The 27,060-nt window shown below is 37.0% G+C and overlaps 1 protein-coding gene across 1 annotated transcript in view; it reads left to right on the top strand.

The window, feature by feature from the left end:
- Nucleotides 1-27,060, top strand: part of RIT2 (Ras like without CAAX 2) — a 383,183-nt gene that overhangs the window by 166,117 nt on the left and 190,006 nt on the right. The window contains exon 4 of the mRNA XM_032859514.1: nucleotides 21,611-21,802. Within this exon, the coding sequence (XP_032715405.1) occupies nucleotides 21,611-21,802 (192 nt within the window). The remainder of the gene's footprint in view (nucleotides 1-21,610; nucleotides 21,803-27,060) is intronic.

Genomic DNA, 27,060 nt, shown 5'->3' on the forward strand with positions numbered 1-27,060 from the left:
ATATATATATATATATATATATATATATATATATATATATATATATGAATAGGGCATCCAGGTGGCTCAGTCAAACATCTGTCATCAGCTCAGGTCATATTTTTAGGGATTGAGCCATGCTTCAGGTTCCATGTTAAGCAGGAAGCCTGCTCTCCCTCTCCCTCTTCCCCTCCCCCTGCTTGTGCTTTCTCTCTCTCTCTCTCTCTCTCTCTCTGATAAATAAAACTCTTTTTAAAAATATGAATAGGGGCACCTGGGTGGCTCAATGTGTTAAGCCTCAGCCTTCGGCTCCAGTCATGATCTCAGGGTCCTAGGATAGAGCCCCACATCAGGCTCTCTGCTTAGCAGAGAGCCTGCTTCCCCCACCCCCTCTGCCTGCCTCTCTGCCTACTTGTGACCTCTCTCTCTCTGTCAAATAAATTAATAAAATATTTAAAAAATATGAATAGTCTTTAACTAATTCCTTTAACCAATTCCTCTGAATTATAGGTATAGTATACATGAGTAAATAGAATGTTTAAAAAATATACCCTCTAAATTTCAAAACTGATAGGATAGGAAACATTAGATTCATTTGGGTTTAAAAGAGCATAGACTGCCTCCTCAACACAAGAATTTTGTGCTGTGTTTAATGGAGTTGTAACAGACTGTAGAGAGCAAAATGGAGTTTCTCATGTCAAGCAAGAGCCTGTGTCAAGTAATGACACAAACGGTTAAGGTACTACAGCTAGGAGATCTTGCTGGGACCCATGTCAGCTGACAGCCCAGAACCTGTGATGAACAGAACTAGAGGAGATCTTCAGGGACTCAAAACTGATTACATCCATTTAAGAAGGGGATGATTTTGGCAGCAAACTGTCAGATGCTTCAGATCTGACCCCTCTATGTCTGACCGCTTAAAAGAAGCAACCTCTACTGAAGGCTTCCCAGTCTATCTCCAAACAGAACCAAGAGCCTTCCCTGCCTTAATATCAGAAGGAGTCAGTGCCCAGAGCTGACCCAGAGCAGATTGAGGCCCTGTCTCAATTGTGTGCCCACAGACTGACTTCACATTTGGTTCATTAACTTCTGTACACTGCTTTATCTTGTTTGTTGTGTGGCTTGTCTTCTGCCCTGCTCTGTGTGCTGTGTAAGAAGCCAAATTTAATCCCATGAATTGTTGCATTTGGAATCCTGAACCTGCTTTATAATTGTGATTTAGCCTTGCTTTGATTGAATAAAGCTGACATTGTGGAAAGACACAACTCATGTGTGTGCCTCCATAGTGTGCTCATGACACAGACTTCCTGAAAAGTAGGGGATTTAGCTACATCAGTGATTTTCAAAGTGTTGGTGCTAGATCAGCGGCATCGGTATCTCTGGGGAACTTACTAGAAATGCAAATTCTGGGGCCCAGCAATCTGTGTGAAGAAGCCCTTGGGGTGGTGTTGATGCCTGCTAGTTTCCAAACCAGTGGTCTGCATTAGAAGTTGACTAAAGCTTGACTTTTTGATAACAATGCTATGTCAGCTTCCAACTTACATACCCCTTTAGACTAAATTACTGTATTCTTTAATAACGTTCACATATCATGGCAGAATATTTAATTTTATATTTGAAGAACTTTTGTTTTAAGGATAATGCACAGTTACATAAGATATGCATCCAAAGTATTCATAACTTTTAAAATTTGATTCTGTATGAATCAAAACACTAAAAACACTACCCAATCAGTGCTTTTCTTTGGTCTACAACAACCCCATTTGTCTGATATTCCTCTTTTCTGTGTTTTCTGAAGCAAATACATCAAATGCAAAAACTAACTTAAAATCCACTAGAAGTTTTGACCAATTTTGCCTCTTGGTTGTTGATAAACTGATTTGATCTTACTGTCAGATTTGCTCTGTGTAGCTTGTTCAACTTGTAATCTTATCTTTAACAGATATACAATGAGTCATTGCACAAGTCTGAGAAGTAAATTTTTTTTGAAAAAAAAAAAAAGACCAGAAATTAAAAATCACACTAAGACAAAAGAATTAATAACCAGATTAAATGTAAGCTTATCGCTGCCTGATTGAAATAAGCTTATATTTATTCTGTCATAGGGAAATGCTCAACAACAAACTCATGTTTGCTCATGTAGGTTTCTATTATCAAAAAATATACCCAGTTCACGCAGTGATGGCACCCAAATTCTCGGAGGCATGTTCAGCCTGCAATGTTCTAACAGAGGAATCTTTGTCAATCTGCTTTGAATCTTCAAAGAAAGAGTCCTATGCTTAAATGTGAATTAAACTGATATCACAACTTTTTATCTTCCTTGAGACAAGGGGTCTTAAAATAGTTGGATTCACTCATCAGCTCTTCATGTTGGTAGAATGTGATTAGCCTTTGCAGGAAATTCTTTTTATTTTTTTAAAAAGATTTTATCTGATAGAGAAAGAGAGTGCATGAGTAGGCAGAGTGGCAGACAGAGGGATAGGCAGAGGGAAAGTAGAAGCAGAATCTCTGCTGCAGGACCCTGGGATCATGACCTGAGACTAAGGCAAGACACTTAACCTACTGAGCCACCCAGGCACCTTGGAGTAAATTTCTTATGAAATAGATATCAATGAGAAGTTTAAGTTAAGTGGTCAGTGACATAAATGTACTTATATCTAATAAGCATAAGTGCTAAAATGATCAGATAGAAAAAAATTACATTTCACTAACAAAGATAGAAATCTGCCACATTCAATAATGTAGTCATTGAAGAAAATGCTGTGAAATGTATTTGTAAACAAAACCCCAAAACTAATGCTTGAGTTTCGCTAGTTTGCAATAATTAAAACGATCCCTCTCAAAACTCCTTTAGTCATGTGATTGCCTTCTTATCTCTCCTAGAAGGCTAAATGGATTAAGACTTTGCAGAAGTGATATAATCTCTCTCCTGGTATGGTTGAAAATATTGGCGCTAATAAATTCCACATTTTCATTGAAATGTGTGATCCAATGAATAGTACCTAGGTGAAATCTTTTGAGTGTTTGATCTAAAAGGATTCTTAGCACCTCAGATGCTTAGAGTAGAAGTCTCAAAGTGGTGATTTGTGGGCATAACTGTATTTGTTTATACAGGATTTGTTTGGTTTGAAGAGCTAAAACAACATTTTTAAAAATCATTTCTCTTTAAATCAGGAGATACATCACAAAAATCCAGATTTCTGGCATTCACTACCATGTGAAAATAGTACTCTAGAGCTAAGTAGAAGCTGTCTCAGTAAGATATACACCTGCTCTCCAAATCACAAATGCCTACCTGGCTGATCTCCCTTCCTCAGGCTCTGTGATCACCTTACCTGTGCCAGGTATAGCCTAGGGAAATAAAAGGGACACAAATCTTTGACCTCCATAAGTTTATATTGTAGTAGGGAAGACCAATAAACAGGCTCAGTGGCCTGTTAAATGGACTGTGAAATGTGGAGAAAAAATGAGCAGGGTGTATAGAAGGGACGAGATGGACTCTTTTTGGAAGGTAACATTCAAGTCAAGTCCTGAAAGAGATTAGGGAGTATGGCATGTGGACATCTGAGGGCCAGTTAATGTTACAGTCTTGAGACAGGAGTGTATAATCAGCATGTTTGAAGTGCAGAGAAGAGGCCAGCATGGCTGGTGTGTGAAGAGCAAAGGGAATGTACTAAAAGACATGATTAGAGAGGTAAGGGATAAGGGGCAGTCTGCATAAGGGCTTGTGAACCATTGTCATGTCTTTGTTTTTTCCACTGAATGATATGCAGAGACATTAGCCTGTTCTGAACTGAACTGGAAAAGGACCTGATCTGATGTATTTAAGAGGCCTGTTGTGAATGTTGGTACAGACCTGGGAGGAGCAAGTGTAGGAGCAGGAAGAGCAGCTGAGAGCTATTATAATGAAATGAATGAGAGGTGATGGTGACCTGCACCAAGGGTACATCGGTCGTGAAACAAAAGTAGGCAGATGGAATGTATCTTGACAGTGAACTGACAAAATATGCTGATTTAACCTAAGGTACAGAACTCAAGAGAAGAGTCAAGAATGATTCCATAATTTAGGACTTTAGCAATAGAAAGCTAGAGTGACCATTAACTAAGAAGGAAGGACTATATGTAGCAGCGAAATTTGTTGCATATTATGTATATGAGGAAGCAAATTATGGGACCCTTGAACAGAGAGAGGGTTCAGATGTGGAGAATATATTCCCCTTCTAATGTCTCAATGGTGGAGGGACATGCATATTGCTTAATTATGGAGGTTGAGACCTCATGACAGTATCCTCCAGTCTCTGCATGAGATGAAAACAGTCCATATACCAATCCAGATTGAGAAGTTTTTGTGTGTTCAATTGTTATTTCTAGGTTCCAAGGGAGTATTTTTACCTTGAAAGGAAAATGGTATATCAGTGTATTTAACATACTATTTTGTTAACTTGAACAATTCAGATGACAGTTCTAAAATGGCATATCTAAGGATTTAAACATAAATGATACCTTGAGGATGAGTACCAGTAAGAAAACAACTTATTCTTCTATAAACATGTACAGTGGAAATGAGAAAAATAAAAGTACCTATCATAATAATCCTAGTTCTACTACTTAACTAGCTGTGGATTCGTGAACAAATTACTTAACCTCTCAGTTCCTTAGTTTCTGTTGTCTCTAGTTCCTTTGCTCCTTCATTGGATCATTAGTAAAACTAAGTGATGTTTGGGGGCATCTGGGTGGCACAGTTGGTTAAGTGTCTGACTCTTAGTTTTGGCCCAGGTTGTGATTAATCTCAGGGTTGTGAGATCGAGCCCCACATCAGGACCCCCTCAATGCAGAGTGTGCTTGAGATTCTCTTATCCTCTCCCTCTGCCCCTCCCACTCATACGTGTGTACTCACTCTCTCTAAAAATATATAATTCTTTTTTTAAAATGAAATTTTATATATAATATATCCCAGAATAACACCTGACTGATAACTATGATATGAACATTAGTTTTAAATCCTATTTAAATGCATCAGATATTAGTATTTTAAAGTAAATCTATTATATTTGTTTAGCACTTTTTTCCAGAAGGAAATTGATGTGACTCATTGACAAAAGTCCTGTTGGTTAAGAAGGATAGGGATTATCATTACCTTTTCTGAAAATGTTAAAACTGGGCCTGTGAGGACTTATGACTGACTTACCAAAGATCACATAATGAGTTGGTGGCAGTGCTTCTCTTTCAAGGACATCCTATTTCCTACAGAATGTTATGCATGTAGTATCCTGAGACTTTTCAAGTTCTGATTATTTATCCCTGATTGCTCTGGTCCACATTGTAAATGGGTAGGTGAGTACCAAGTGCAATGAATTCAAGGAAGATGTTTTTAGAAACATTTGTCTATGTGGTTATCTTGATTTACTTGTACTGTTCTAATAAATTAATTACCTTTGCATTACTATTGGTTAATCAACGGCTTCACATTATGCCTATCAGCAGCAAACAATGGAAGTTTCATCTCTCCCAGAAAATGAATATGTCTGTAAACAGAAACTTTTGATGCTTTAACTCGGGAAAAATAAGTAATACTGGGCAGGATGGAGGTCAGTAGGGAGAGTATTTTTAGGCAAGGAAATGGCTTTTAGTATCCCTCAAATCAAACCATCTTGACAGTTTCCTATCCCAATTCTGTGTACCACCAGTCTATTTTCCTGCCTGACAGAAGCTCTTGGCTCCAGTCATGCAAATCTGCTTAAAATGATATAAACCACTTGCTCATTTCTCTTTTGCTTCTATAAAATCTCAGTCTGGATATTGCTTCCCCATATTCATGATTAAACTATTCCTTCCCTCCCTTCGATGTGGCTTAAAACTCCCCTTCTGCTGAATGTCGGTAAGCCAAATATATGTATTAGAAGAAACCTGAGTGTCAAGCCTGAATGAATGAATGCAATTTTCCAAGATAAACTAGAAATAAATGGGGCTCTGGTTTACGCTATCAGCAGTTGCATTTAAAGTCCTAGGCTATTGGGATTTTGTACAAGGAAACAAATGGCATTGTTGCTGTAAGAGTTTGCGAATGTACCAGCATGGAATTGTGGGAAGAGCCCCAGAATTAGCATCAGGTGGACTTCAGTTCAAAACCTCCTCCTTCTCATTAACGCTGTGACTTTGGTCCAAGTACTGAATATTTCTGAGCTTCATTTTCCTAATCTGTTAAGTAAACTCTTAATACTTTTCAATACCATTGTATCAAAGAAACCAAGCTGGTGAATAAGTCCTCTAAACTGTGTAAAGTGTGATTCTTGATTCCCTTAACAAATATACGTGGAGGGCTTACTAAGTGCAGTGTGTGGGCACCATATCAGGTATGTGGTATCTCTACCACCATGCAGTAGAGCATGTACAACAGAGTGATATATAGAACACTTAGTGAGGGGCGCCTGGGTGGCTCAGTCATTAGGAATCTGCCTTTGGCTCAGGTCATGATCCTAGGGTCCTGGGATCGAGCCCCACATCGGGCTCCCTGCTGGGTGGAGAGCCTGGTTCTCCCTCTCTCACTCCCTCTGCTTGTGTTCCCTCTCTTGCTGTGTCTCTCTCTGTCAAAGAAATAAAATCTTAAAAAAAAGAAAAGAAAACTTAGTGAGACATTGAAAACCTAAGAGAGCTTTTCTACTTTGAATAGAAACAAGATTTGACCTGCTACGTTTAAACTGAACTTTGAGGAATGAAAAGGGAATTTAAGGCACGGGAACAGCACAAGCAAATGAATAGGGACATTAAAATATATCTTTCCTGAGGCATTGTTATTCAGCTTCAGTTACATTAACTTGCACAAATGCGTTAAAACACCGGTGTTGGCGGCTTCTCAGAGTGTTAATCTGTATGATTTATACCTACAAGACCTTGATTCAGGTAGACAAATAATAAGGAAATGACCAGATTAATGCAAATTGCCATGAATTTGTATTTAATCATCTCAAGCGAATCCTTCTGGCTTGCGTCCTATATTCAAACTCTGGTACTTATGGAAATTAGAAAAACTGAAGTATTTTTGTTTTCTATATTATATGATGTGCCAAGAGTTATCAAAAGTAACGTTGTTTTCTAGCACAGTGCCGAAGGGAGAATGAGGTCTGTAACAAGAATTGCAATTCAGTTTTTGGAAATAAAAACTAATGCTAAAGAACTAAAACTAAAGAACACACCTTTGGAATAAATGTGAAATAAAACAAATTTTAAATTTTAAACTAGTAGCTAGACCGTGTTAAGCATCAGTAAATCATTTTAGGGGTAATTAAAATTTCCTTCTGTAGGAAGTTATCTGTGGCCTGAGACTCATTTGTAACCCTGTGGGTCTAAAAGAGGTGATTAAAAAGGACAAGTCCAAATTGTAACTTCTACAGTCTTTTTTTTTTTTTTTTTTTGACAAGTAGAGCTATTGGGTTTTTATGACAAGTAGAGCTATTGGGTCTATCTTGGGTTAAGTAGAGGAAACCAACCTATTAGGACAGGGATAGGCAGTATTGGGTCTTACCATGTCACAGAAACTCTTAGAAGTGCTTTACAAAGAGAAATCTTCACAAAGCCATGGTTATATTTAATTCACTTGATCATCATAAAAACCTTGTGAGGTAAATACTTTTATTAACTTCATTGCACAGGTGAAAAAGCAGAGTCCCTGGGAGTCCCAGAATTCAAACCCAGACAGGGTGGCTCTGGAGCAGTGTTCTAGTCTCCCACTCCTCCTAGTCCTCATTTTCTGACATTTTTCAGACTTCAAATCCTCTACTTTATGTTCTGAACGACTCTATTCAAAAATTTCTAAGTCAATTGTATTTAATTTCTTCTAAGCAAATCAGATGTAGTCTATTGTGTCTGTGACTAATCTTTTGTTAGAGTAGGTTAATGTTTCTGTTGATTTTTTTTTTTTTTCCTAATATAGAAAGTACAGTTTCCATTTTGGGGTCATTTTCAGTTAATGCTACATTCTAACACCAGAGTAGACAATTTACTACTTGTGGAGGCATCATCATCTATAGAGTTAGTTTTAAAGCTGAAACTCGTCACCTGGTCAAGTTTTCCTTCAGCAGCTTTGAAGGATGGTATTTTTAAGGCAGAGGAGGAAAAGACTTGTAAACTTCAGAAGTGCCTACCATGTGTGATCGCCTCTCCTCAATCCTGAAGACAAGGGGCCATCTTGTTCTCCATGTGGAACAGAAATCTCATGAAGAATGTGAGTTCAGGTTTGCACAGTCTCACTGCAAATATCCCCTGGATGGGCCTTTTTACAATAAGGTTTTCTGCATGTTTTGATTAGAAGTATCTTGTTTTCATTTTCTTTCATTCTACTATTTTATCTCCTCAAACTCACACACTATTTCTTATCTCGTTTATAAACCTCACATACCATATTTTAAACATTTACTGTATGAAGAGCACAGTGGCAGTTTATCTTCCTTTGCCTTTCTCTCTCACATCACTCCTATTACCTCTGTGTTACCTCTGTGTGAACTCTTGGACTGCCTTGGAGACCCATATTTGACCAATTTTCCATTTGTATTTTCTGCCTGATTCTGAGGTTTTGTAACATGAGGCAACCTTGTATAGCCACTGGAGTCCTCTATCAGAGCTGGAGAACTCTTGAGGCCTTGGCCCCCATCCTACATTTGCCTCTCAAATAATCATGGACAAATTGCTTGCCTCTTGAAGGGTTTTATTTATCCCATTACCTCCCTAAATAGTCACAAATACCATTTCCTGGGTTCTTTGATCTGATAAGATTGGGAAGGTTTTTATTTTTTCCCAATGCATTTTTATCTCTACTTGTGAATTTATGTAACTCCCAGAAATATTCCATCCATGTCTTATTTACTCTTTTTCATTCAATCTCGATTTGAGCAAATTGGATTCAACTCTGAAATATGTAGAGCAGGAAGCTTTGTGGTTAGTTGATAACTAAATCAGTTTTGCAGATGGATTTGATGTTCTCCAGAGCACATTTCCTAGTTATGGTTTTTTACCTCTGAAACATGCAAAACAGACTACTTTCCAGCATATTTCTGGGATTCAAACTTACTCTTCCCTTTTTTCAGCTTCTCTAATGTACCTCTGAAGTCCAAGTAGCGTGAAACATAACTTTAGACTCACTCTGATTAACAGTCCTCTCCACATAGGTACTACACAGAAAAGCAGATGTGTTTTCAAAGTCTTTGCAAACTAAATTGATGACTAAATTATTCAGTAATAAAATAAATAAATTATTCAGTAATAAAACGTTGAAATTAGGGTTTGTTACTTTAGTTTCCAAGAGGATGGATGAAAGGGATAGGAATATAACTGGTATTTTTCAGTGGCAAACCATAGTGCAAGTCACTTTTATATATATAAAAACACATTATACCACTAATACCACTTATATTGGTGGTATTAGAGAAGCATTTATTTCCTGTATTCCAGATGAGGAAATAGTCAACAGAGTGAAGAAACTCGCCTAGCAAATTCATGCTTATGGGACTCTTAAGTCATATTCTCTTCATTATATAATCTTAATAATCTGTAATGTGACCTTGATAAAGAATAAGACCATCACATGTAATAGAAGAATATCTATTTCAGGATTATATTGATGTTCTAAGTATGATAGTTCCTAAAAGATGGGTATCACAGAGTGACCAGGACTGAGAAAAAGTGTTGAGAAGGTTAGAAAAATGTTTAGTGTCTCTGATTTTTACCTCAGTCATCTAAAATTTCTGGGAATGGTTCTTATTTATGAGTTTCTTGGGTGGGGGGTGGCATCTTTTACTTTTCTTGGCTGCTTCAAATACTTCAGTGGAGCTTTCCTCATATTACCCAGCATGACTGGAAATTTGGGTTCTACTTTTCTAATGACAAAAGCTGGTTAGGAAATGGAAGTTTATATGCATCTTGAAAATTCCACCAGTTAAATGATAATGCTCCTGGTATTGTGATTTTAAAAGTTCATCTATTAGTTGTCCAACACATGATATGTCTAATATATCAGATGCTATTGTGTGAAGGCTATAAAATGATGAACACAGTAGACAGGTTGCCTCCCTCATGGATATTATAATCCCACCAGAGTACCACAGACAGTTGCAGTAACACAGTCTATCATGCACTATGATAGGTTAGCATAGGGCATCATGGCACTTAACCAGTCTGGAGGCATTCATATCTGCTGAAGTCTGAAAGACTTCACAAAAAGGTGAAGGGAGAGGAGATGTTTGCTCTGGGGATGGTGTAGGGGATTCTGTTAGTTCATTTTCTAACTAAGGAATACCTCTTTCATTCACACTGCCCCACTGTATTATCCTATGAAGCAGTTCAGAATCTCCTCAGTATCTGCTTTCACTCCCTCCACCCTCCTCAAATCCACACCAAGATAGTCCCCAGCTAGGTAGTCCACCCTCCTTAATAACATCAACAGGGCTTTTTACAGAGGGCAAAAGCAATAGCTGCTGCAGTGGGGTAAAGATGTGTCATTTGTCCCAGCGATTCCTTTAGTGACCATTATAACTGCCCCCTGACCCACTCTTTTTTTCTGTATGTTCGTGACTCAGTGACAGTGCCTAAGATTTCGTTAGGAAGCCTTCTGATACTCTTGTTTCTGCTTTCACCTTTAATATTCTAGAAATTTTGCCATTATTTCATTCCCAGTAATACTATTGACATTTTAAAAATCTGGCATAACTGCATTTTTGAGGGGCAAAAGACAGAGAAATTGTCAATTATTTTGAACAACAAATTTCCAAATTTTAAATATAACTGCAAAAAAATGGTTTCTGAGAATGCCTCAAATTTTTATATGGGCTACACACCAAAGTGAATTTTTTAAATAATATAGCCTATATGTTATGTAAGTATATATTAATATCTATTTTTTTATTCAACTTAAGTTCACAAGACCTGTCATCTTCCCCACTAAATCCATCTGAGATCCCACAAACAACACAATGAAAATAACCCAGGTTAATAGTTTCAAAACTCAGTTCTCATTATCTTATCTTTTTTCATTATATCATTTTCCTTGGCTTATAGTTAAATGTGTAATTTTGAAATTATTGCATTTTAAATAGCCCAATGAAATTGATTTTGAAATTATCAAACTAGAATTACAATTACTTTGTTTTTTAGGAACATATTGAGGAGCTCACTGAATTTAAAAATGGAATGAAGCACAATTCTGTTCATGTAGCCAAATTATTTGGAAAGCACAGTTACTGTAGGAAGTTGAAATAATTTAGGGCAAATAATAATTGTTTTTATGTATTCAAACTTGTTTCTATATATTGGTATACAAGGGTTTAAACTTGTTTTTGAAAGATGGATATTGACTGTCATGAACAAAAATTCTACTGATTTTGCTTATGTAGACATGTCCCTTAGGAGTAAAAGTTTTTAAAATTTCTTCCTCCAGATTATAAGATTGATCAAGGAAAATGTGTCTTTTAAGTCTTTCGCATACTCCTGTAGTTCTAAAGCTTGATTATCTCCTTTCTAGAACATATGCATTCTGTATAGAACAAGCATAATTTATCTGAAGTGGCATTTAGCCATTCAAATAGGAGCAATTTAATTGAAGTTTCATATATACAAAGTCTGGTCAATATAAACATTAAAAATAGTTTAAGCCTTGATGTTGACCTCCAAAATCTACTTGATGACACAAACTGAACTCCAGTAGGGGTGCCTGGGTGGCTCAGTCAGTTAAGAAGCTGCCTTCAGCTCAGTTAATGATCCCAAGGTTCTGGAATCAAGCCCTGAATTCAGCTTATCAGGGAATCTGCTTATCCCTCTCATTCTTCCTCTGTGCACATTCTCTCTCTCTTTCATAAATAAAATCATTTAAAAAAATCTAACTCAATAATATGAGAAATAATTAATTGCTAATTTTTGAGGCTCATTGGTGAGGAAAATGTACAAAACAGAATAATTCTCACTAAGGGCTAGGTTTGTTAACATAGGTGCACAAAAGAAGAAAAAATAATTGACCCTGAAGAGTATGCACTCAGGTCACCGAAGACGAAAATTGGCTTTCCAACAATATAAAAGAGATTAGAAGGCTAGTTTTTCTGACCCGGCATGAGAAAATGATGATATCATTACTTTTCTGGGCCTAGATGTTCTCATCTTCAGAGTAAGAGTTGTATTCAATCATCACTAAAATCTCTATTAGCTAGAAAAAGTTCAAGTGTGGGGAATAGTGTTCATGAAGGCACCTTTGGGAGAGTAGACAGCTACTATGATCAAGCCATTGAAGGAAGTGTCCCCATTCCAGCAGAGAGTGCATATTCAGGATTAATTGGAGATAAAGGTGGATATGCAGCATGATATCAGATTATATAAAGCCTTAAAACCGGGCAGATGAGTATAGATTTGATGTGAAAGCAAATGGGTAACCATTGGACCTCTGGAGGCAGATGAGCTACATAATGAATCTGTAGTGCTTAAAGAAGATTAGTTGGACAGAGAAATAAATGAATGATGGATTGATTGGAAAAAAGGGTCTGGGTTAGAGCAGCACCACAGGAGGCTATTACTAAACTGGAAGGTGAGGGAAAGCTAGCACTTGACAAGGGTCAGGGACCCTGCAATTTCTGCCTGGTTGTTGAAGGAAAACCAGAGCTGGACAGTTAAAGTAGTATAAAGTAGGTTGTAGTCAGGAATACTGCAAAAGGGGAACAGAAGCAGGCCTAATTCTGAATACAGCATGAACAAGCTGGAATTTATAGCTAAGAAGCAGAGTGGGAAATCGATGGATGGGAAATTGCTGAGAAGAAACCTTAGAGGACAAACCTGACAAAGCAGGATTCTTACTGAAGGCAGGCCAGGGTGATCAGACATCACCTGGAGGTTGGTAGAGTAGGGGACCCTAATTAGATATTGAGGATGATAAGATAACATGATGGGAAATTCTAACTAAATCAACTTAGGAGTTTTGCTAGAACTTGACAATGTAGAGCTACAGAAGCCTAAAAGTGATTCCTAGTTGGTAGGTTCAGAAGAGCTTAAGAATTTGACCAAAGAAATTTTTGTCACTGTAATTCTGATATTAAGGAGGACAAGCACATATTCTCTGGGCATCTTTTCCTCATTTATATGTGCCACTTCCTCAATACAACTTTAAAATTTTCAGGTTATCTCAAGACAAATTACTGTATTACAAAACAAGATGATTTACTTTTTACCTTGGGAGGAACCAAAAAGTAATTTATTTTTGCCATTCAGCTATAGAAATACAAATTACTTGGTGTGATAAGCTTTTTAGAGCATGTGACATATATATGACCTATTTTTCTTAGACACTATATATTTCACATATATATAACATAACATTTTTTCTTTAGAGTAGATCCTATCATATGCTCTAAGTCGATTAGCAAATACAATTTTGGCATATGGGTTTTCTTATTGACTGTATTTTTGCTGGGATCATCCTTTTAGTATCACATTGAGAATGACTAAAATGCCGTGGACAAAATCCTTTCATGACACAGTTACGCTACCTTCTTCCAAGTTGCACTCCTATGGATTTTTTCAGCAGGAAAGCAGCTCCCAGTGTGAGTGACCTCAAACATAAACAAGAAACCAGCTGTGATGAGAAATATCTTTTGGAGGATTTGTACCACCAGAGGCAGTCATGAAACTCTGTTGTTGAGGAAATACAAACCAGATGGGGAAAGACCCACTTCTGATACATCCAAAGACAAGAAGATCCATCCTCTCTTAGAATAAGACGAATGATTAAAAGTAGAGAATGAAATAAGGAGCATTCAATTACTTTATAATTCACAGAATTCAGTGGATAATGCATTTACATAAAAATTAAACTAGTCCTGCCCCTACCTGTATAAGGTTCAGTAACTAAACATCTTATCCATTTAGTTTAGAAATTTGATTTGCTTTCCTTTTGTCTTCATCCTCTAGCCTCTCCTTAAAGGTACATCATCCAGGGAATAGCAACATCTCTCAAAAACATTTAGCTTAAAGTAAGTAATTAACAAAATGATAATATAATTATCTATTAGGCTCTGATCCAGGCACGGTCCCTTATTGCTTTGAAAAATACAATGCTGAGTAGTCCTCAGGTAGCTGAGTCTGGTGTTGGGAATGAAAGCGAAGCACACAAATTACAATACATAGAGTTACAAACACAAAAACCTGGAAAACTAAAGTACTGAGCATATTTGGCAAGAGGGAACAAAATGAGAAAATAGCTGTCAAAAACTGTTTTCATAAAATTTCCTTTACAATCGAAAAAAACACTCTCAACGGGATGAAGCTCCAGATTTTTTAAAGAAAAAGTGGTGAAAACAATCCCTGCCTTCCCTATCCCAACTGATTCAGATGAATCTGCTTTACACACTAATCCCAGTCTCTCTGGTCAATCCAAAAGATGTGTCCCCTGAGTGTGGCTCTTCCACTCTCCCCACCTTCAGTTATTATTTCCCATAAACCAGATTTCCAGTTTCTTGTGGACTGTTCCTTTCAGTTGTCCAGTGTCAACTCTAATCAGACAAGGGCAAATCTGTGTGAGACAAAAAGGGCCTTAAATTACTAACTTTCTCAATCCACTTCTTTCTGATCCTACTTCTGTAGTTTCCCAGGCTCCAGAGCTACAAAAAGAGGTGCTATGTTTAAGTTGTCTTTGGAGAAGAAGTGTGACTATGATATGTCTCTGATTTCCTAATTGGCAGCTCTAGGACTTTGGCCATATTTAATATCTCTGCTTTCCTCTTTTTTCCCCCACTATTTAATGTGGGAGCTAATAATGAGTCAATAGTTTGGGTTTTTGCATGTGCAAAACCCCAACCTATTGCCTGGTGTTATTGACAGAACCATCAATAGTATGTTTTCATATCTTCTCTCTCATGCCCAAACTGATAGGCATCAAGCCTTTCATTTTTATCCCTTGAAATGACAGAAATGTTTCTCTTTTCTCCATTTCTCTGTTTTGTGACCTCTCATTCAAGTATTTCCCCTTTTATTTCTTCCCCCATGCAAATTCACTTCAGGATTACTGTAAAAGCCTTCATTTTTTTTTTTTCCTCCTGTCTTTAACTTCTTTTCTTTCCTTTGCTCTTGTTGCCAGATCAGTCCTACTGAAATAGAGCTGCAGTTTACTTTCCTCCTAAAAAAAAAAAAAAAAAAAAAAAAAAAAAAACTTGAGTTCTTGTTTTCCTATGACATCAAATCTGAAACCTGGTTGTCAGGGCTTTCCAGAATATGACTTTGCTCAACAACAGGAGCATGCCAACCCTTTACATATGCCATGATCCTGTCTTTTTCAGTAATAACATTTCCCATATGAGGTACATATTTCAGTCTCCTACCACATATCCCTCATTTTCTCCTCAATCCCATGCTTCTTGCCACCATGCATATCTATCATCGTCTAGTCTTACGTCCCTCGCTGGGGTCAGGAAGCTTCAGAAGTGACTGAGTGTCAGAGGAGAATTGCCACTGCCTCTTTTGCTGAGAGACCTGCCCGGAGACCGTCTCTTTGGAATTGTTCTCCCATACACTCTTGGATGTTCTTTCATGATTCTGCTTCGTCAGTCAGGCTGGCTTCATGAGTCAGGAATTTGTGCAGTCACCCAGGGGTCCATGCTGAGGAGGGTCCTGCACTTGCTTTAATACTCTGCTATTGCTGTCTTGAGATGTTTAATTTTTGAACAAGGGCTCCCACATTTTCCTTTTGCATGGGGCCCCATGAATTAGATAACCTGCAGGGCAACCTCAACATTTATTTTGAGTTGCATTGAGGTGAGAGCCTTACATGTAGGAGTAATCTTCATTATAGCCGGATTTTAAGCGCTATGGATTGGCTATTCTTCAGTGACATACCTAGGCATACAATCAAGAACTTTTTACTTTTTCCAGCATTAATATAAAATATTTTAACTGTCACCCACAATCCTAACATATAGTATTTTCTACAAAGCAGCTTTTCTGTTACGCTGCTTGAGTGTTGCAAGCAGTATCATTGAGTAAATCTATAAAATGTTTGGTAAGATTTAAGTTGAAAAACAGAATTTGGGACTTAGCCTTAGAAAACCTGCTAATGCAGATCCTGTTGACATTGAGGGCATTGTCCCCTATTTGAAACCTCATAAAAGAAACTGCACTCAGCACTAAGTGCTCAGGGAGAGACACATGTCACCTGACACATTAGTATATTTTTGTTATTGACCACAAGAGTGATGGAATTGATCATGTTCCCAGTGTAGCTTTGATTGTCTACACGTTGAGTCAAATTTGCAGATCAAACCACTTTATCTTGGTTTCAGTGTTCTAATTTCTAATCGTTCTTTTCCACATTTACTCATATTTTTGTTTCATTATTGTTTCATTATATGTATTAAGCCATCTGTAATCTGACATGCCTGTCACATAAGTGCTCAATAAATATTTGATGAATGAGTTAGGCAGTAGTCCATGACTTAATGCATTCCTGAAAATACAGGCGTGTCAAATATTGAAAGAAAATGATAGACAAATGTATAATGGACATGGTTATGTTCTCTGCAAACTACAAAATAGTATAAATTCGTTAATTATATTTGGTCTTTTAGATACCATCTTTGACCATTTATTACCAACATTTGTAAAAGTTCTTTGTTTCCATTTTATTTGGACATTCTCAACTACTTTAAGGCTTCATTTTGAGACTGGAGAACCACCACTACTTTGCATCAATTACAGCAAAATTATGATACCTACACTTTCATCACTTTAATATTTTCATTTTGTTTAATTCCTTTTGTTAGACAAACATGCAAACAAAAGCAATGACAACAGTTTCATTCCTCTGACAGCCTCCAAAAACTAAATTATGGACGGGAATGCAGGGCCCTATATTTAAGTGCCATACAAATGCTGACTTTGGATCATGAAAGGTGGTTTAAGGGTAATACATATCTTTGGAAGAAAGATTGCATGAAAGTTGAGGACCCCTTTACAGGTGACAAATTTAAGAAAAATAACACATCCCATTTCTTCCACCAAGTCCTCTTTGTCTTCCTCCTGCAAAATGCTCTTGGCATTTTCTAAATCCCCACGGTTCATGTAGTACTCCATTACTCTTCATTTGTTTCCTCCTGCCCACTTCTGCTTGGTCAACCAGGACAGGGCCAGACTTTTTTGGTAGTTTATGTATCTGATCACTTGGCATAGTGTCAGCTGTATGAGTGACTTATATTTTTTTATTTACTTTCTGTGTACTAGGAACATAAGTTTGGTATGGAGATGTGGCTGTCATGAGTACGGCAACCATAGACAGTGGTATATGTGTGTTTGTGCTGGAAAGCATTTGAGGGTTGGCCTGACCATAACACTAGCGCATTTTGTAAACAATGTGGCACTTATACATCCTAGTGGCACTCATTGAATACAATGGGGAGCAGGTCCCGTCCCTATATTTCTGAAAGTCTGCTTAAAATACTCTGATAATCAAGAGACTGGGATATGAGATTAATCAGAATACTTTGTGTTCACAATTAGGAGTATTCTCACCCTATTTTAATGCAAGAAAACCTATCAAAGGGAACTGATGAAGCTACAGCATTGTACTCAGAATAGCTTAGAAATTCTTAGAGAAAGGGGCATCTGGGTGGCTTAGTTGGTTAAGCATCCAACTCTTGATTTCAGCCCAGGTCATGATCTCAGGGTTGTAAGATCGAGGCTCTGTTGGGCATGGTGCCATCCTGGATCTCTCTCTTTTCCTCTCTCTTGCCGCCTGGCCCCCCACTCCCTCCCTCTCTCTCTCTAAAAATATATGTATTAGAAATGGTCATTTTTGTAGCATTTTACACATAGGTCTCTTTCATAGATACTTTGCTACTTATGGATAGCAAATGGAATCTAGTCATGTTCCTGAATAATTAACCAACAAGTTTCATTTATAGCAAGAAGCAAATGAAGAAGATATTAACATTCAGGATACACGGAACATAAAGCACAGAGATCTTTAATTCATGGGTGAATAAAGATGGAAGCAACATATTGAACATAGCATTTTTCTTATAAAGTGATTTCAGTGTCATATATTATTAAGTTGATAATAGCTGCAGAGATTCTGCTCAACTTTCTGTGCCACACCAGCTTCCAGTGCATCTTTAAGAGAAAGCTATATATGCTATGACAAGAGTTAGAACGGGTGAGGTGAGCTAAGAGGAAGTATCCTCCCCTTTCACTGGGATAGCTTAATTATGTCTGTTTTATTGGTGGAAACATTTTCTATTTGGAGGGGAAAAAATAACACAATCTATACCTTAATTTTCTGATTAAGCATATTTGAAAAATACTTCTACATTTATATTTAATGCAGCTCGAAGAGGATTTTATGCTTATACTCCCAGTGAAACGTTCTATTCTGTAGGATTTGTACCAGAGATGATAATAGGCTTAATTTGTATTGTATTTTAAAAAATGATCAAAGCATCTTTACATCTGTTCTTTCATTTGATCCTTTCTACTGCCCTGTAAGATGGATTAAGTGTGTGTCCTAATCCCTTTTGGCAAAGAAGGATATTGAGGCACTGAGGGGTTAGGTGATTTGTTAGAGGGCATATTCTGAGTAACAGACCTAGAAGTCATGTACTGTGCTTCCCAGTTTCTGTGCTCAGATTGTAAAGACAACTTTTGAGCACAAACACAGTTATTACCCCTGCACCTAGGTGCAAAGCAAAATTCGACAAGTAACTCTTTAAAATATTCACCTAGACCTAAGCTAGAACCTCATACCTGGAGAGTTCAATTCAGAGCAGATGAGAGGACTGGTAGATCTATTAATACAACTTATAGGTGACTTGGAGTCTAGTTAATCAGAACAATTGGATATTCACTCATTCATTCATCCAGTATTGTTCTCTATGAATTTTACTTTACTTAGCCCGTCTTCCTAATATGTGTTGGACTTCATCAAATTTATTAGTCTTTTCTCTATGATGTAGTTATTTTTAATGTACACAAATGAATTTTTTCTTATGTCTCACATAGAAAGAAATGTCTCCAGTCAGAATTTTTTAAAGCCCTAACTCAAAGAATAAAAATTGCATTTTTAAAATAAACCCATAACTACGAGAGAATTTGTAAATGAATAAGAAACATAGGAGATGCTCAATGTGAATCTCATATAAATGCAGATGAAATAAGGCTCTACTTTTTACCCTAAAAATTATAAAAGGTAGAAAAATTTGATAAGTGACATGGGTGAGTATGAGGAGAAATAGGTACTTTCATATAATGCTGGAAAGTGTTATTGGTACAGTATCTTTGGTGAGATTGGCACTATTTCTCCAAAGTAAAAATGTATGTTCTCTCTCATCTAGCAATATTACTTCTCAGATATACATCTGTGTAACGTGGATGTTTAGGAATCTGTATTGCAACATACTTGATAATAGGAATAAAAGGAAGACTTCTAAATATCTTCATAGGCAACTAGTTACATAAAATATAGTACATGCATTAAAAATACTTATTTGTGCTTATATAGAATGATCTCCAAGGTATATTAAGGATATTAAATCTTAATTAAGGTTAAAAGTAAAAATTACATACATTATGTGCCCATTTGAGTATAAAATGTATGTAAAGGTGGAATGTAGATGCCTTTGCTTATGTGTACATAGATTATTTCTGAATACTGTATATATTTCTATTAACTGTCATGCATTTAGAAAAGAAAACTGGGTCTGGAGATAAAATTAATTTTATATATTTCTGTACCTCTTGCATATTTTGCAATGTGTGTATTATTTTTCAATAGACAACTAAAAATAATTTTAATACTTAAGATCATAATTGGCAAATACAGTGAACTATAAATCATAAGATACATTTTTTCCTGTTCAGTTTGCGCTTTTATGGTTTTGATCACATATGCTGTTGTAATAAATCCATTCATATTTTTTAAAATATCACATATTTCTACAGTGATTCTACCATTTCTATTTGGAAAATGCCATTATAACTCAGGGAAACCACATTTGGCAAATTCAATCCATACTACTCTAGTCAGTCCACAATCAGCTACGGGATTCTGACTGAGGCAAAGGGTTTTTAGAATTAGAGAATGCCAGAACTGGGAGGGATGTCAGAAATTTTATAAGCCAACTTGGTTTTAGAGATGAAGAAACTGAGACCCAGTAGGATTTCTTTTTCCCATGTTAGCTCATGGCACTTACATGGTGAAATTTAGGATTGAGGTAAACTTTAATACTAAGTAAATTGAGAGAGTGTGAATCAGAGAAGATAAATTATTCAAACCAATTTGACATTAGCTGCCTGTTCATACTTGGACAAGTCTCTCTCTCTCTCTCTCTTTTTTTCCTTTCTGGACTCAAGTTTGTAAAACTTTAAAATGACTGGTTGAACCCAGTGATATTATTTGCACCCATTCTGTGTTGACTGGAAATGTTTTAAAAGATTGACCCACTAACTCCATACCCTATTAACTTTACTACTCTCTCTCCACTTGTAAGCACCCCAGATTTCCACAATTTCTGGATCTGTATAAATGCTCCTACCCTTCAAAAGTCAAGCCATGTTAAATCAACTTAATATCTGTTTCAACAATTACTCTGAAGAAGGCATTTTAGTAATTCTTATAAATAGCTTGCTGGGAAAAGAATTCATATCTCGAAATCTTCAAATACAGCTCAAACTCATGTGAATCTTTCTTTGATGACTTTATTTCCAAATCACACTATGTTCTTGTGTTCTTTTATCATTTAGCATGGCTTGTTCCACAGCCAGAGTCTAAGTTTTATATTTCCCTTGCTTGTGTCTAACTAGCCCTTGTGATTTTAACAACGGAATCAGAAGAGTAACAGTGAATTAAGACAGACACTTCTGACTAAGAGGAATGTTTCAGATTGCAACTCAGACCCAATTCTAAATATTGAGTTGCCAAGAAATTGTAGTTCAGGTGGATTGCCACATGAAAAGCTGATACAGCAGTGCCTCGCAGGTTGGGACACTGGTACCTTCAGAAGGTGATCCTGTCCTCTGCAAAGAGAGAAGAAGATGTAAGAGTGAACAGAACATGGAAAATGCCCCATGACTCAGCTGTCAAGCTCCCTCTGTTTATGCCCCTCAGAGAGACAGATCTAAGAAAACCCAATCACATAACTGGGTCGGGGATTATCTATGCTAATAACTTCATCCGTTCACAGGATAATCAAGGTTAAACTCGTGTTTCTTTTCATCTTTTTGAGGAGAAAATTAGTTCCTCTAGGTTTTAAAGTTTAAAGTATACAAATTTAGATTCCCTTTCCTAAAACGAGACCATTAAGTAGAAAGCTATTAAAAGGATGTATATAATCCCTAATAGTTCGTTAGTTAACCTGCTGCTTAACATATCTCCCCCAAGATCTCTTGAATCAAATTTTCTATGATTAAAGATCAACACTCTGAATACTTCAAAGCATTCAGATTTCATAACGGTACAGGTAGACTTCATACTATTTTTCTATATCCAAAACCCAGAAATAAACTTTTACAAAATTTCTACCCACCTACCTCGTCTCATAATTTATCTACTTTTGACCTTTTATTTTAATGACGTCTTGGCTTCACGGTTTTAAATTACATAACAATTTTGCTTTTTATCCTGCAGGCAGAGTTCACAGCCATGCGGGAGCAGTACATGCGAGGTGGGGAGGGATTCATCATCTGCTACTCTGTCACTGACCGCCAATCATTCCAGGAAGCTGCCAAGTTTAAAGAGCTTATTTTTCAAGTCCGCCACACCTATGAAATTCCCCTGGTGCTGGTGGGTAACAAAATTGACCTAGAACAGTTCCGCCAGGTAAGTGCCAAATTTTGTTTGTTCTTAACTCCAAGGGTACATAGTACTTGGTAAAGCATGGCTGCTTTCCAAGGTTCATATTGAGAATTATGACAAAGAAATGATGCATGTGATTTCTCTGAGAAGTCTTTGAAATTATGGTAGATCGTGTCAGCCGCCACAATGTATCCCAACTCACATGGTACTTTACAGTGTCTTCACCACTCCAACAGGAGGCATAATCTGTTTCTCCCGTCTCCTTGGGTCTGGGATGGCCCTATGATTGGTTTCAGGCAGTAGAGTTTAGTAGAGATGAAGCTGTATACATTCAGAGTTTGAGCCATAAGAATTCTGCAGATTCTGCATTTACCACTTAAAATGCTTGTTCTTGGAATCCAGCTACCATGTAAAGACCACTACCCGTTAGAGTTCACAGGACCCTTCCCACCCTGCAGAACCAGAACAAGCCTCACTTGTCAGGTTGAGTAAGAATTGCCTTCCATATGCCATCAATCTGCTTCAAGCTGCCTCTGCTGTATCATTGTGGTCCTCAGTTCATTTTTCCAAACAACAAAATTTAAAATGCAGAAAGCATGGCTAATTTCTGATAATGCAGAAACCATGGGTTATGATCCATTACCAGATTTCATGCAGTTTACTATATAATATTCTTCTGTGATCAAACACTATCAGGGCCTGATGGGCAAGCTGTGTTGGCTTCATCTTTACAGGGTAATAATATTTGTCCTTAGTCCTTTTTGTGCTCCTTAGTACTCCTAAAGAGATTAAATGACCAAAACCTAGTTCAGGAACCAGATGAATCATCTCACAATTCTATTGCCACGACTTACTTTGTACAACGTTAAAGTACTAAGATATTGCATGCAAATCAAATTTTTATAAATCAAATTCTCTAAATTGAATGGTTGAGTTCTAATTTTAGATGCTTTATCTTTATTTGCATTGACTTTAAATTTGAGCTGGATTTTAATAGTTGTGTATGTTTCCAGTTAATGATTTTTAGACTTAAAGTAGCCTGCTAACAAATCCTTTTGCTAAGGTAAGAATCTTCACTAAAACAGTTTTCTCCTATTTAAGTGTTTCATATATTTGGATTTTTCTATCTAATGAATCTTACATTTTCTTGAAGTGAAAATAACATATAGAGTCAATGCTTATAAATCTATGCTTACTACTGAAACATATTTCTATATTTAGTGCAGGACATTTTTGTAATGGCATTTTTTTCTATATTTTACTTGAAAATCTAGGCATGTTAAAGTGGCAGCTGACTATTTTTTAGCAGCTATAATATTTGAGTCCCCTGTACTTGTTCTCCTCCCTTCCTTTGGTTGTTTCTCTTTCTCCAAAGCTACGTTTAGTATGAAATGGTTACCTGGCTATGAGATAGGAATTCAAGTTTATCTCACCAGTTAAATATGAATCTATTTTGCAATATTTGACAAAAACGGGAAGAGAAGTATAGGTCTAGTGGTGAAACTTTCAGATACTCCTCTGAAGAGTGGGGATAGTCTACTTTTTTTTTTTTTTTAAGGACTTCTGGGAAGTTACATGAGGGAGCCCCCTTAGATGGAAGTATACCATCAGTAGTTACATGACCACCTTTACTGCACTTCTCAGAATTCCTCCAGAACATAAACCTTTAATTGAAGGCCATTCGAGAGCTACAAGTGGCTCTTGTAAGTTAAGGGATTTGAGAACATGAGGGAACCTTCTTCAGGCAAAAGTGTATCATGTTGTCTCCAGAATGATTGCTCCCCATGATTCCAGCACTGGCTGGCATTTGCTTTTCCCTCGCTATCCTGGTGCTGCTTCTCCTTCCCTAGGCTCAAAGGTTTTCAATGCGACCCCTGTCTTAGCCTCGGTAATTGCAGATTAGCAGTGATGAGACTCTCCAGCATCATATACATCACTAAAACAAATACAAAAAATGAGAGTAAGCTGAGCAATTTAGCAAATTTGACAGACTTTTCCTTTCAGATAAAAGCAATAAACAAGATAGTCACAGAAAGTGCAAAACCCATGAAAACTCAAATTACAATCTTTTTAAAATTGCTCATGTACCAACATCTCCAATAATGAAGTGTTGATATGCAAATTTGGCTTCTGGCTGTGGTGTTTGTGATGGGAATAATTGTTCCTATAATTGTAGAGTGGTTGTTCCTTTTCAAAATGCTTTCCGTTCACACTTTATTTAATCCTATAACTGCCCTGTGTAGTTTTAAGCAAGTGGTGGATGGATGAGGATATTTGAGAAATAAATAACTGGAGAGAAATTGATTTTAGTAAAATAATGTTGTTAGTGACAAATTTAAGACTAAAACCCTGATCACGTGTTTTTTTGTGTGTGTGTGTGTTTTTTTTTTTTTATGTTAGTCTTCAAGGGTTAGGTCTCCATTTTAGGGTTTTGGTTTTTGTTTTTGTTTTCATGTAAAACAAGAAGATGTTAACACCTGCATCATCTCCAGCTCCAAGAGGTTGTGTGATGAGTCCTAGAGTAAATGTTAAGCTCTGGAAGCTTCTGAAGGAAATCATGCTGGTGTTTATGTTCAGTGCTAGGAGGCGGAGGAAAAGGGTTTTTACTTGGTGGTTCTTCATCTTCCTCATGGAAAGTGACTGAAAGGAAAGTGCTGATGGTGATATGAGGAATTTGAGAAGCAAGACAGAGGATCATAGGGAAGAAAGGGAAAAATGAAACAAGATGAAATCAAGAAGTAGACAAACCATAAGAGACTCTTCATCTCAAGAAACAAAATGAGGGTTGCTGGGAGAAGGGGGATGGGAAGGATAGTGTGGCTGGGTGATGGACCTTGGGGGGGGTATGTGCTATGGTGAGTGCTGTGAACTGTGTAAGACTGATGAATCACAGACCTGTACCCCTGAAACAAATAATGCATTGTATGTTGATTTTTTTAAAAAGGTGGGGGGAAAGTATTGATGATGAGAGCTATTTCTTGTCATGCTTGTGTGGTAGAGTGGGTAGCTGCTTTCTGAATCTATTTTGGTGAATCCTGAGTCCCCTTATACCAAGAAAAAGAAATGACTTTTAGTGCCTGATGTCCTTCATGATTAGTGACATCTTTAAGCAAAAATATTGAAGGGCTCTGTTTAAAGTTGAGTATTTTCTCTGAGAATAATATTCATTTTGATATTGATGATGCATTTAGTATTGCAAGGCTGCATACCGGGTACAAGCTACAAGCACACATAATTTTATTTCATCTTCACCACGGCCACCAGCTAGGTTCCTTTATGACCCTACTTACCTATGAGTCATCGAGGCTTTAAAGATTCAGTGACTTGCTTAAGGTCACATAGCTAGTTAGGGCTATGAGGACATGTCCGGCACTTCTGATTTGAAATCTCACTTTTGGCGTCCAAACCACTGTTGTTTTTCTTGAATTCTTTTTATATCAGATTCAGGATCTTAGTGTGCTCCACAAAGGATAGAACATAAGCAATTGCATTGTCTTGAAGCAGGAAGGAACAGAATGCTAGCTCTTTGGAGCTCTTTGGAGGTGTCGAGCTGTTGGACAAGCCAGTAATAACCAGAACTTAGGAAGAATGTGAGGAAAAGTAAAGACAAGGAAATGATGCTCAAAACTACTGAAAGGCACTATTTTCTCAATTTTGTCCAAAGTTCATCCAGACTATTATAAAGCCCTTTTTAGATTCCCAGACTACATTAAGGTCCCTGAGCTTGCATGGTCTTTGTCCCTACTATGCCTTCTACTGTCACACTGAGGAGTGGAAGGCAATAATTTCTGCTTTTTTGTTTTTGCAAAACCCTGACCAGCTGTGTAGAGTACATATGGTGCTATGAATGGAGTGAGTTCCAAGGATCTGGGAACTAGTTTAGGAAAGTTTTACATCAGTTGCAAACCACAAACTGTTTTATCCTGAAGGTAGACTATGACAACACTTTCAGCGTTGCAGCTTAATACTCAGTTTGAAGCCTTGAAACTCTGCTTTCCACAGCCTGACTAACTCTTTGAGTGCAGATCTGGGATCATGAAATACTCCTTGTTTCTTCTTCAGGGATCTATCTATTGAATGAAAATGGATCAATTCCTTTACTGAGAGGGGGGCCTATAAAAGTTTCAAAGATCAGAAATTGCGGTGTTAAGAAAAATGACATCTTATTTAGATTTCTACCAAGCATCTGCTTATCTTTGCAAGGTGATGGCGGCTTTGTGGTACAGTAAAGGAAATAGCAAAATCCAGTCTCTGTTCTCAGGGACTTTCTCTTCTTGGAAAGGATCTAGGCATGTGATATAGAACATAATACTAAGCAACAGAACTAAATATTGAACAATATGACACCATGAATAAGTGCAATTGTTGCTGAAAACCAGGAAAGATCAATGTGGGCAACATTTTTGAGGAAGAAGGATGTGGAATGAAAATGCATCACAACCAGGTAGGAAGGAGCAGGTGAATGGTGAAAATTCTTGTGGGAAGGGCCAGCAGGAGTAGATAGAGGAGGAAATGAGTTGTGGGGCTATGTGCACGAGACATGGAATGTAAAGGAGGAGTAGCCTGCCCCGTACTTATATATCAAGTACCCTCAGAATAATTTCATAAGGTCTGCCTTGAAGACACACTTTGTCAAACACAAAGCACAAATATGTACCAGAGGGTCTTGGATATGCTGTAAGGCAGTAATTGCAAATACCACTCAAATTTTAAAAAGTGAAAAACAAAAGAGTAGTACTTCATCTTTTATCAGTAGGGTGGGTAATCCATATCAACACATTTTCCAAATGATGAGGGTGTCTTTTTTAATGGGAGAAGAGTTGTGATAACTTATGCAATATTATAGGGATACACATTTAAATTTAACAATTATCTAGACCTACTTATACTTTCCATAACATTTCCTTTATATGCTATTTCATTTCATTAAAAATGCCAATGTATTAAGTCCAATTAAGATAGAAAACAAAGCATAACAAAGCTTAGAGTTTAAGGTATATTATCTTCATTGAATAGGTTTTGAAACTAGAATTTGAACCTAAATCAGTTTTCTGATCCTTACATATTTTTGTTTTGTTTTGTTTTTGCTAACACCATTCTTTCATGCAATTTATTTACCAAATATTTAGTAAGTACTCAATGGGTAACAAGCACTTTTTTACACATACATACATAGGAAGAGAAATAGCTTCAAATATTTGAGCAGAGTTGCGGCATGAATGCATTTTCATTCTCCAATTAGTTGTTGGAGGGAGGTGAGAATGGAAGCAAAAAGACCAGTC

This window comes from Lontra canadensis, unplaced genomic scaffold, assembly GCF_010015895.1.
Source record: "Lontra canadensis isolate GAN:19392208 unplaced genomic scaffold, GSC_riverotter_1.0 scaffold17, whole genome shotgun sequence".
Taxonomy (NCBI): Eukaryota; Metazoa; Chordata; class Mammalia; order Carnivora; family Mustelidae; genus Lontra; species Lontra canadensis.